Genomic DNA, 12362 nt, shown 5'->3' with positions numbered 1-12362 from the left:
TCACTTCAAACTCTTTGGATTCATCTTTCCCTTGCAAAGTGGTAATCTATTTGAAAGTGCTTTAACTTATCTGAAAAAATGGGATTAATGCCAAAACCAATTTTTGTAAAAATTGCATATTCATGTCTCGAGTTTGTATCATGTTTGTGTCGATATCTATATCCATGTGATCAAGGACATGACTTTATTTCTTATTCCTTGCCAACCGCTTTACTAATGTATAGCAAATATAATTGGTGTTTCTGTTGTAATTTGTGAGTACACATAACTAAATCCAAAATTCGCAGGTTCTGCAATTGGCTTTAGGTTGGACAGCCTATTGAAACTAACTGATACACGTGCTCGTAACACCAAGCTGACACTTATGCATTATCTTTGTAAGGTAAGATCTTTTAACATTAAGTTGCATAGAGTTTTATGCATATGATGAGCCCAAGTTGGCTTAGCTTTTATGTTCTGATTTCTTTGATAAAGAGAGGCCTATGGTGTATTCTTTTCCCCCAGACAATAATACAACTTCAAAATATTGAAGCCATGATACAAATCATGTATTAGGTCCTTTTCTTTATTCAACTGTCTTCAATCCTATGGAACTAGATGTTTATTAATTCTTAATGTTCTTTATGTTGTACTCAAGTGGTCGTTGGTTTGGATGTATGTATTCAGATTCTAAAGAAATATACATAGTTTTCACACAACCTTTTCATTTTTGTAACACTTGTACATGCCACTTTGACAACAGACATGCAGTTGCTTTTAAATTTAAACTTCAACCCATTAATCGACAAGTGTGTGTAGATTTAATCAATTGGAAGTGAGGGTAATCTACTCAACTCATTTAAAGTCCAACATAAATATGGACCATTCATTTTGTTAATCAGAACTCTTTAGATCATTTCAGTGAACTAGTACTAAGGATCATTAATGTGTTTGTAATAGTAGGGACTGTGTTGGACTTCTTTTTTTCCTCGGGATCTATTTTTTCCATTAGTGTTCAACAATCTGCTGCCATGCTACACATTTATCTCTGAATATTTGTTGTTCTTCCTGTGCATCAAGAACCAATAATGATTACTGGTGTCAACAGAAATGTGAAAATCTCATATCAGGGCCTAAGTCAGGATTGTATGACTTCACAAATAGCTTATTTCCATCTCATTAGATAGGAGGAAGGCCTGTTGATTCTACTCTAGGAACTCCATTGGAAGAGGCAGGCAACCTCCTACTCAATGCTCAGTGCCGGTGCCCTTTCTTTCAGAACCTAACCTCAGGTTGATTCCTTGTAGTTTGATCAGTGGAATGACTCCGATGAACAAAAGTGTCCATGTCCACTTTCCGCAATGGATGCTCCTAAGAGATAGGTGCCGCTAACCTGCAACGTTGACTTCAGCTAGGCGAGGATCTGAAAGAGAAAGGAATCGGGTGCCATTTCTTCCAGAGGTTTAGGGTGTATGGGAAAAGATGTAGTGATTTCCATCTACCATTACTATTGAAGTCCCATCCAAATGGTCACAAAATCATGAGATTGATAGAATACTAGGTAGATTGTGAATGATTGCGCTGTTGGAGACAATAATCCCTTTCCAGTGCTATTTAACTTAAGTATCTTAAATAATAAATTGGATTTTAGCATAGATTTACATCCTATCGTTTGTTTATATGTTTTTGCTGCAAACTCTTGACTGTTCCTATTAGTCCATCTTGAGCTTAAAGTGTCAAAGTGATTTAAAAATGCATTTTCTACTGCTTACTTGTTTTTGGTTTGTTTTGTTTTCTTTTGAATATGATTTGGTCATTTAAAAGTCTGCTAGTGTCTTTTTCTTTATTTTTAATTAAGCTGAGTTCCACTAGTTGATGGAGATAGCTCTGCTTCCTTCTCGGATTATTTATACTCCTTACAAAATGACAGGTTTTAGCTTCCAATGTGCAGTCATGCTTGGCCAATTACATCTGACCTTTATTTCTTTTGCATATATTGTCTCATGATTGCCAACTGAGAATCTCCATTTAGTTGAAACTCTCTTTCCAACATTCTATGTCGCTCTTGAAGATAATGAACCCATTTTGACAAAGCCCACTAGCTTGTTCAATTTGCACTTAATGACATGAATCTTGAATAGTTAATCATATGTGTTAGATGCATATGCTACCAAAGCATTTCATTGGGTTTCAAGAGTTTAGTTTGTCTCATGCCTATCTTTTCCTCATACTCTATGTCCCTTCTTTGGTTGGATTTGGTCGTATAGTCTTTCATCCTTTAGTCCAACTAGTGATTCTACCACTTGAAAGAATATCAGCTTTATCTTTTGGATTTAAATGCCCACAAGTTCTTTCACAATAAAAAAAAAAGTAGGTTTTCCGCTATAAGCCTATAAGGCACAATGTTGTGACTTGTGACTGATCTTTGGTCAACTTTTCTTGCTTGAGTTGCTTCCTGGATATCGATTTCTGTGAAGACTTGTTATGCACTAAATCTCTTTCAATGTTTTGTTGTAACACAGGGACACACTATATAGGGTCCTTTGTCTAGGGGGCATAGCACTGCATGACACATGTGCATGCCATGTGACACCCTATGACATGTCCAGCATTAGTTTATAAATTTTATATATTAAACTATCAAAAGTATATTCTTTTATCAATTAAATTATAAAAAATCTATATCCTAGATTTCAAAAAAATTGTGAACTTGTGTCTCGTATCCATATTGAATTTGCATCCATGTTCATGTCCATGGCACTTAGATGCTTTGGTTTAGTTTTCTCCTCTCCCAAGAGCTTTATGTGATGTCCATTTCATATTTTTCAGGAATTTAGTTTTGCTATGGTCCTAGTACTGTTGAGGTGATTAGTAAAAAATCCGGACTTTCATACATATAGATATATGATTGCCTTTTCCAAATTTTTGTTCATTATTATATTATTATTATTTTTGTTTTCTAATTGTAGGTGCTTGCTGATAAGCTTCCAGAACTTCTAGATTTTCACAAAGACCTCATAAGCTTAGAAGTTTCAGCAAAGGTATCTTTCCCAACTTTCCAATTTAAATTCCTTTTCTATAATTGTATGAATTTCTGCCCATATTTTATAGGTGCCTTATTATTTCGTTTTGTTAACTCCTTCTTAGATACAATTGAAATCATTGGCAGAAGAGATGCAAGCTATAAGTAAAGGTCTAGAGAAGGTTGAACAAGAATTGACAGCTTGTGCAAATGACGGTCCTGTGTCGCATGGTTTTCAACAGGTAACATTAGACATTTAACCCCTTTTTACATTATTATGGTTGATGAATGAGAAGGAAGTTTTTCACAGGGTATCTCAGTTTTTTCTTTTCTGCTTTGTTTATGGTGTATAATTTATCTGTATCAATAGTATTTGTCAACCAGAAGCATATTGTGGCTGATCTAGAGTGAAAAAATCAAGAAAGACATGGCTAAAATTGATAAACTAATCTCTCTCCTTTTTACATTACAAAATTTTGTGCATTCATCAGTAAGCTATGTCACATGGGTGCGGGCGCGGGTGCGGGTGCGGGGATTCGGCACTTCCAAAAAATCCGGGTGCGGGGGTGCGGCAGGGGCAAAAATGTAAAAAAATACTATATATATATATATCATGTGTAGTGTATATGTATGAATGTATGGTAGCTGTTAAGGTCCATGACATTTATGCCCAACTTACTTTTTACCATTTTTTTATCTTATATGGTTGTCCCCAAAGATGAAAGTGATGAGTTGTGGAGCTTGATTCATTGTTTTTGCCCTTGCAGGAAGGGGGGTCCGGGGGCTCCCCCCGGCGCGGGTCCCGCTGTGCGGTCAGCGGGCGGGGTCCAAGGAGGGCCGCCCCTGGGGGGGGGTTATAGGGGGGCAGCGCCCCCCCCCCCCCCCCCCCCAAAGTTTTTTTTTTAAATTCCACAGCCCATTTCATAGGGCAAAAAAAATTTAAAAAAAAAAATCCAAAAAAGGACAAAAATGAACCCAGGGTCGGGTTGACCGCACCCGCGTCGACGCGGGTGCGGCACCCTGCTAGCTGAATCCCTGTGACATAGTCAGTAAGTGTTTGTGATCAACAACCTCCTTTTCCTTGTTGGAGGGTGTGATTGATGGTCTTTTTATATAAGAAAGCACAGGGAAGAATTAAGAAGAAAGAAGGCGAAGACTTGATACTTTCGGGGTTAAAATCATGACCTAAAATTGCTTGCTTAGTTCTTTTGTTATTTAGACGGAGAAATTGTATAGAAAGACAATAGTACACTTAATAGCACAAAACATATCCCAATCACCACTTCTTATGGTATTTGGTCAACATGATCAACATCAGTATGGACAAAAATGACTCTAACATTGTTGCACTACCCTCAAGTTGGGAAAAGTAGAAGATATTAATTATCCTCAACTTGCCTAATAGATCTGCATGCCCCAATCTATTGAGGGGTTGGTGAAGATATGAGCCAATTATATTGGGTGTGAACATAGAGTCTTGAATACCCTTTTCTCAACCTTCCCATAAATATAATAGCAATTAATATTTTTGTGCTTCATTCACTTATGGAATATGAGGCTAGAAGCAATATGATTCACACACTTGTTGTAACGCCCCAAATTTCAAACTTGCGAACCTTTTCAGAAAAACAGGCAAAAGACTAGAAATATCTCTTTCCTTCAGAGTTTGTTTATGAAATCAGCGGAAGATTTTTCTTTTGATAAATCATAAGGCAAGTTGAACACTTTGTGCACGTTAGCTAAAAGAACCAAAATTCACAAGATTCAGATATCCTAAGGGAAATCCGATACAAACCCAAGCGTTCAGGACGCGAGCTAAGGGCAGGAAGAAGAAGTCTTGAAGCCATCTTGCAATCGCGTCATCGCCCGTAGTGTACCTAATCATCACATGTACCCATAGAATATGTTAGTTTCGCGAAAACTAGTAGGTGCACAAGAGAGACTACAAGAAACTTAATTAAGTACATTTAATTCAGTATGTTACGCAGTTTAAAGCAGATATGCAATTAAACAGGTAAGCAATACAAGCAGGTGAATAGTGCAAACGCGTAAGTAGTACAAGCGAATAAGTAGTGCACGCGACTCAGCAGTGCACATGCGTAAGTAGTGCAAACAGTAACCAGTTCAAAGCAAGTAAGCAGTGCAACTGACCAACGCAGCATACGATCCATTTGATCGTAAGCTGTGAACTATTACACAACAAGCTTGTTCTCGTTCCTAGAACGAGGTCTCTGCATCTAATCACCATCAGGACATCATTTGTTACTCACTACCCCTAACAAACGCTTTGTCCTGAACAACCTTAATCTATTCTCATCTCTCAAAGTCTTACGCGGCTAACTGTCACCGGTTATGACTCACTAAGGCGTCATACTTTCTCAGAAAAGCTCGCCCTTCCGTAGAAGGTCCAAAACATGATCACTAACTCAAATCGCTAACGATCTGATTCTCATACTTGAGTCATGCATGTAATCATGCCAAAACAGAAAGCCGAAACTATGAATTCATAGTTGGCTATCACAAATAATCTTAGGAGATCGTCACAACTCACCATAACTTTTTATGATAAGCAAAAACACAAGATCCACGTCGGATCGTTCGGTCCGAGAGATATACGACCTGACAAGGAATTACTGCCTAGAGGGTATACCTGATCTTGGACCATACACTTCCTCACAGGAGTTCATCGACTTCGCGGTTACCCGTTCGTGGACAGTGTACATCCTCACAGAGATTTTATCGTTCTAGCCGGATGACCCGATCTGGGAAAAGTACAACCTCATAAGAAATTCCGCCCTAGATGGTATACCTGGTCTTGGACCATACACTTCCTCAAGGGAGTTTACCATCTTTGCGGCTACCCGTTCGTGGACAGTGTACATCCTCACAGAGAATCTCCCACTCTAGCCGGGTGTAACGCCCCAAAAGTTTGACTCGAGAAAGGAAAAGATTTGAATCAAAATACCTTTAAGGAAAAATCAGAGTTGCAGCAAGGATTTTCAAAGGTACCAAAGGATTTTAAAAACACGAGTCAAATCTTCTGGGTACGTTAGCAAAAAGACTCATCACAAGTAAAAGCTCACTTTTAAGCCAAAGTAGTGAGTAGAGAATAAAAAGTTCATTCATAACAGAAAGAGTTTACTTTATACAAGGAAAAAGGGTGTCCACCCCCAAAACAACAAAAAGGGCTACAAAACAAAGTAGCCAGCGAGTCGACGAGAGGCAAAGCTTTGACTACGTAGCTTCAGCACCACCGCCAGAAGAAGAGCTACCTGTCACCTACACCCATAAGAAAATGGGGTCAGTCCTTAAAACTGGTAGGTGTGCAAAAGGAATAAAATGAACTAATCTAAAGCATGCTTGGACAGAAGCAAGCAAAAACGGGTGCTATCTACGCAAGTGAACAGCAAAGCTAACAAGTATGTCATAAACTTAAACGAACTAGTAGTACAGTGATATCAATGCAACTGTAAGTAATCATATACAGGCTTATCATGCCTACCTTCCAACTATCGTAAGCACAGACAGATAGTAAGGTAAAAGCAAACAGTACAAGAATAAATAAAGGTGAGCATGCCATACGTGTGATCTGATTTTTATCTGGACATTGTGGGTACGCACAATGTATAAACGTAGAAACAGCTGAGAACCTTTCAGGGGTCCATTATGCCATATATCTTATTATACCCTGAAGGACTGACTGAGTCCGCTCCTAAGGGGACGACCTGTGGTCAAGATAGCAAGTCCCCAAAGGCTAGAAAGGGCCCACGGATGCATCCAACTTCTGCAGAAGTGTCGGGCGACTACCACCTAGGATACTTATGGTGACGCCAACTCCCCTACCTTCGATGACTGGGGAAGCCGAGCCTTTGCTCGAAATGGCCATGAATGGCCTGTCCACCGAAGGGTTTGTACCATCCATCCTCTCTCTTGATGAACCAGCCCGAACAAGCACGATGAAGGGTTATTCATCATCATCGCCTTGCTCTATATGCCCTGGTCTATTCGACCCATTCGAGCATCTTGCCTGTGAAGGCGCATGTTTATCGTTTAGTGAGATATTCAAAAGCCGAACATAAGGCCCATTCACTCTGCACTACGCATCATAGCATCGCATGATACTGCCAAGAGATATAGCTAAGTTTATAGCCACAAGTCGCCAAGAATACGCAAAAGAGCTCAAGTACTGACAGCAATTTCTAAAAACACCTGCAAGGCAGAACAATGGCATAATCGAAGTCTATATAGCACAGGCAAGAAATGAGTCAGCATAAATAAGCAAAGCAATAAGTAAAGTGCAAAAATATAATAGCCAAGGCGCATAAAGCGCGGGGTGACATAAAGTAAGTTGCTGTAAAAGGAAACAGGACAAGGATCGCGAAACCGCGTCCTTGAGTTAAAAAGACAGAAAGGAAAGCCTGGGCACATATAGCGCGGCGACAGCAGAAAGTAAATGCTGAAAAGTAAACAGGACAAGGATCGCGAAACCGCGTCCTTGAGTTAAAAAGACAGAAAGGAAAGCCTGGGCACATATAGCGCGGCGGCAGCAGAAAGTAAATGCTGAAAAGTAAACAGGACAAGGATCGCGAAACCGCGTCCTTGATGTTTAAAAGACAGAAAGGAAAGCCTGGGCACATATAGCGCGGCGGCAGCATAAAGTAAATGCTGAAAAGTAAACAGGACAAGGATCGTGAAACCGCGTCCTTGAGTTTAAAAAGACATACATATACGTATATAAGCAGGTTGTTTAATTATCTTTCATTTAGTTCAGTTTAGTTCATTCGAATCATTTCACGCAACTTTCCCCTACCTTGGGGAGTCGCGGATTACAGCACGCCTGCGGGCGTAAGTTCGAAGGGTCTCGGGCCACGAGACACGTGGGCGCTCTGTCGTGCAACCTGCACACGCTAAAGAGATCAGCATAAGTCAAAAGCAAAACAATCCCCAAACGGCAAGCGACAGCAAGGGCTGAGCCCTGCTGACAAACAAAAGAGACGACAGGGGGGCGGGGCGCCCCCTGTCGGCAGACAGAACAATGACAGGGGGGGTTCCGCCCCCTGCCAGCAAAAACAAAGGCAAGGGGCCAGGCCCCTTGCCGTCAAACAGATAACGGTAGGGGGGGGCAGGCCCCCTACCGACAACCAGAGGTGACAGGGGGCTCCGCCCCCTGCCAGCAAACACAAAGGCAAGGGGCCAGGCCCCTTGCCGCCAAACGGATAACGGTAGGGGGGGCCAGGCCCCCTACCGACAAACAGAGGTGACAGGGGGCTCCGCCCCCTGCCAGCAAACACAAAGGCAAGGGGCCAGGCCCCTTGCCGCCAAACGAATAACGGTAGGGGGGGCCAGGCCCCCTACCGACAAACAGAGGCGACAGCAAACGGCAGGGGGCCAGGCCCCCTACCGACAAACGGAAAAAAAATGGCAGGGGGCCAGGCCCCCTACCGACGAACGAAAAAAAAATGGCAGGGGGCCAGGCCCCCTACCGACGCAACAGACAATGGTAGGGGGCCAGGCACCCCCCCCTACCGACAAAATAGACAACGGCAGGGGGCCAGGCACCCCCCCCTACCGACAAAATAGACAACGGCAGGGGGCCAGGCCCCCTGCCGACAACACGCCGGCGACAGGGGGGGCTAAACCCCCTGCCGACCAAACAGACCCCAGCAGGGGGGGCGAAGCCCCCTGCCAACAACCAGCCGGCGACAGGGGCTAAGCCCCCATCCGACAAAACGTCGGTGTCAGGGGGCCAAACCACCCCCCCCCCCCTGACACACCGACTATGGCAGGGGGGGGGGGGAGACCCCCTGCCGACAAAGAGGCTCGGGCAGGGGGGCGAAGCTCCCCCTACCGACGAGCGGCCGGCGACAGGGGCTAAGCCCCCAGCCGACCCAAACACAACAGCAGGGGGGGCGAAGCCCCCCCCTACCGGCGCATTGTCGACGACAGGGGAAGGCGCGCACCTCCTGCAGTCCGGCGGCAAGTCGCCGGAGAAGATGGAGAAGCCGGCGGCGAACGAACACGAAAGGGGGGGGGAGACACCACCAAAGTGGCAGCCGGAGGGCGATCGGACCTTTGCCGGTCGGTGCACCGCCGGAGCAGAGCCGAGAACGAGAGGGGGAGAGAGAGAAAGTGAGAGAGTCGAGCGAGGGCAAATGCCCTCGCCCGAGGCACCCTACCCCCTTTAAAAGGGGGTGCGTACCGGCTTCTCGAAAATTCGAGAAGCCGGGTCCGACACAGATCCGGGTCCGGTTCGGATTCGAGATCGCCAACTGACCAGGACACGTGTCTGACTCGTGTCGGACTCGTTTTTTTTTTCCAGGTATTACACCGGGTCACCTGATCTTGATCATACATACCCCCACAGCGAAACCTTTGGGAAGCGGGTCTCCAACAAATGCCATATCCAATGAAAATCATTGGATACACGCATCAACACAAATGACCACTCTCAGGGTCGATGGCCACTAATACAAGCAACAAGATCAACGCCGGATCACCTGGTCTGGGAAATGTATAACCTCAAAAGGAATTCCGCCCTATATGGTATACCTGGTCTTGAACCATACACTTCCTTACAGGAGTTCACCGTCTTTGCGGCTACCCGTTCGTGGACAGTGTACATCCTCACAGAGAATCTACCACTCTAGCCGGGTACCTGGTCTTGATCATACACGCCCTCGCAGATAATCCTTTTGAGATCAGGCCCTCGACAGACACCCCACTCAGTGATACATGCATCAATAATCGACTGCTCCGAACCATTGATCCCCTCGGGGTCAGTAGCCACAATATGGTCACAAACATGTATATCAGCAATATGCATCGTATCACTCCACACAGAAGCATATAATCCTACGCATCATATTATTGCCACAAGGAATATTGCAATCCTCAAATAGGGCCTCAAAGCATATGTAAACGACACATGAGAACAAGCAGATATGGCAATCCAGTTGATTCTATAGGTGAAGAGTAACTAACTCCACCCGTCAGCCAAACAAAACAACTGAATAAGACGAGCACTCATAACAATGCTCGTAAAACATACAATTACCATCAAATGGTTCAGTCCATTAACAAGTAATTAAATTAATCGTAAGGCGTAAACCATTGCATCACAAGTCATTCATAAGCAATTATACGACAACAGTTATATCACAATATGTAAGCAGCTTATAAGACAAGCGGCCACATCAATCCTAGTTGCCACCAGTTCGTAGAGTACGAGCTGTATGCAATCACATCAATCATAAGAGATGCAAGCCAACAAGTGCTACGCTGCAATAAGCACCAAACAGTTCGACCAAAGGGTAAAGCAAGTCACATGCTAATATGTAGCAAGTGGCATAATGCTATTATTATAAGCATTTAACTAGTATGAGAAGCTCCTTATTACTCCGCAAAGAACTGCGTAAGCAGTGTAACCAACTAGAGTAACGCCTTAACAGACGTACACAGCTCAACGAGTAGCATACTGAACTACCGAGCAAGCAAGCGATCGACCAGTGTGAACAAACTTTATGTTTCGATATTACCGGCCTGCGGGTACGCGCAGACAAAACGTAGAAACAACTGAGACTAGTTCGAGCGTCTGTTATTCTATGTATTTTCAATAACCCGAATAGCTAGTTGAGTCCGCTCCAAAGGGAACAATTTTAGCCGAGAGCGGATTCCCCAGAGGCTGAAAAGCAGTGCCACGGATGCATCAAACTTCTGCATAAGTGTTGAGCTAACTTGTGTAGCCCCTTTCCCCTTAACTCCAATGACTGGGGAGGCCGGATCATTGCCCGTGGGGTGGTTGTTAACAACCTGTCCATTGGAGTTTTGTACCGCTCTGTCCTCTCCCTTGACAGACAACAAGAAGCGAATGGGTGCGTTATTGGTTGCTTAACTAACCACCCATTCTATGCTGCGGTCTTTAAACCACTCGAGCATCTTGCCTGTGAAGGCGAATCAGTCACAATTTAAGTGATTACAGCATTGTGCATTTAGCACTGTTCGAGGTCGCACGACCGTCTCATCCGATCATCGCAGTACTAGACGTGTCGTGCACGACTACAAGTACTCTAGGATGAAGGGGGTATAGCTCCTCAATAGAAGCCTCAACAGGAGTGTTTCACAAAGATGTAAGTTTATCAATTTTACCTTATCTTTTGAAACAACAATACCTTGTGCCAACATTATGCATGTGATTATCTCGAATCACATCTGCTATCGGTGTATCTACATGTCTCGCATGACTCGATACCGGCCTCGATAGACAGGATACGGGTTTCTCAACAGAACACCCGCTAAGAAGTTCGCTCGAACCCCCAATTCGGGATCACCCGAGATATGCCAAAAAGCCGAGTAGAACCAGCCAGTCACATCCTTCCAAATGCTTCGATTTGGAGCAGTCTTTAATGCTTTTGCGCAGCTCCCTAAAATCTCAAGCCGACTCTGCAGGACTGCGCACACGAAGAGCCAGGATCCTGGTGAGGTATCCCTCTCCTTAGACGAGGATATGTCGCTCGCTCCCGACTAAACTCTTGTCACAAGAGTGTGAGTGATAAATGCCCCTTGCATCCTCCACAAGGATGCCTTTAAGGCATACGCAAAGAGCAAGAACCTGCACGTCATCTGCAATAGCAAGCCAATACCAACACATATGCAAAAGCAAGAGCCTAGGCGCAAAGCGCGACGGCAAAGTAAAGGCGGTAAGCAGAAGTGCAACGCAAACCCTCGGCACAACGCGCAACAGCAAGTAAAAACTATAAGCAGGAGTGTAACACAGAACCTTTGCGCGATGCGCGACGACAAAGTAAAGGAACTGTAAGCCGGAGTGCAACGCAGAACCTTTGCGTGATGCGCAACGGCAAAGTAAAGGACAAGGATTGCGAAACCGCGTCCTTGAGTTAAATGTGTACTCGTATAAATATATATATATATATATATATATATATTTAATGATCCCTTTTAGTTAATTGAACTTAATTCAATTGTCCAAGTCTTCTGTGCAATCTTCCCCTACCTTTGAGAGTTAAAAGCTTGTTGTCATCCGCGGATGTACGCGATTGGCGGCTTGGGTCGCGGAGCGCGAGCGGGATTTGTCGTACGAGCTGCAAAAGTAACGATCTTAGCAAGCTAATACCAAAATAGAAAGTCAGAGACACTATCGCCATCCTGACGTAAGGGAAGCAGAGGCAAGGGCATCGTGCACATGCGCACCTGCTAAAAGCGCAAGAAACAGGGGCAGGGGCTGTGAGCCCCTGCTGACTTGCTGTCAGCGGACTTCGAGGAGGCAGGGCCAGAGCCCCTGTCTGTCAACAATGAACGGAGGCCCGCCTGATGCCAGGGAAAAGCGAGGCGAGGGGGCTTGCCC

The 12362-nt window shown here is 44.2% G+C and overlaps 1 protein-coding gene across 1 annotated transcript in view; it reads left to right on the top strand.

Moving 5' to 3' along the window:
* LOC149842157 (formin-like protein 18) overlaps positions 1-12362 on the top strand; it is an 84058-nt gene that overhangs the window by 20500 nt on the left and 51196 nt on the right. Inside the window, exons 13-15 of the mRNA XM_090000598.1 lie at positions 288-382; positions 2949-3020; positions 3127-3243. Coding sequence (XP_089856724.1) covers positions 288-382; positions 2949-3020; positions 3127-3243 — 284 coding nt within the window. The remainder of the gene's footprint in view (positions 1-287; positions 383-2948; positions 3021-3126; positions 3244-12362) is intronic.

The sequence above is a fragment of the Nuphar pumila genome, chromosome 3, assembly GCF_984573655.1.
Source record: "Nuphar pumila chromosome 3, dmNupPumi1.hap1.1, whole genome shotgun sequence".
Classification (NCBI taxonomy): Eukaryota; Viridiplantae; Streptophyta; class Magnoliopsida; order Nymphaeales; family Nymphaeaceae; genus Nuphar; species Nuphar pumila.
This window is presented reverse-complemented; position numbering and strand designations above follow the sequence as displayed.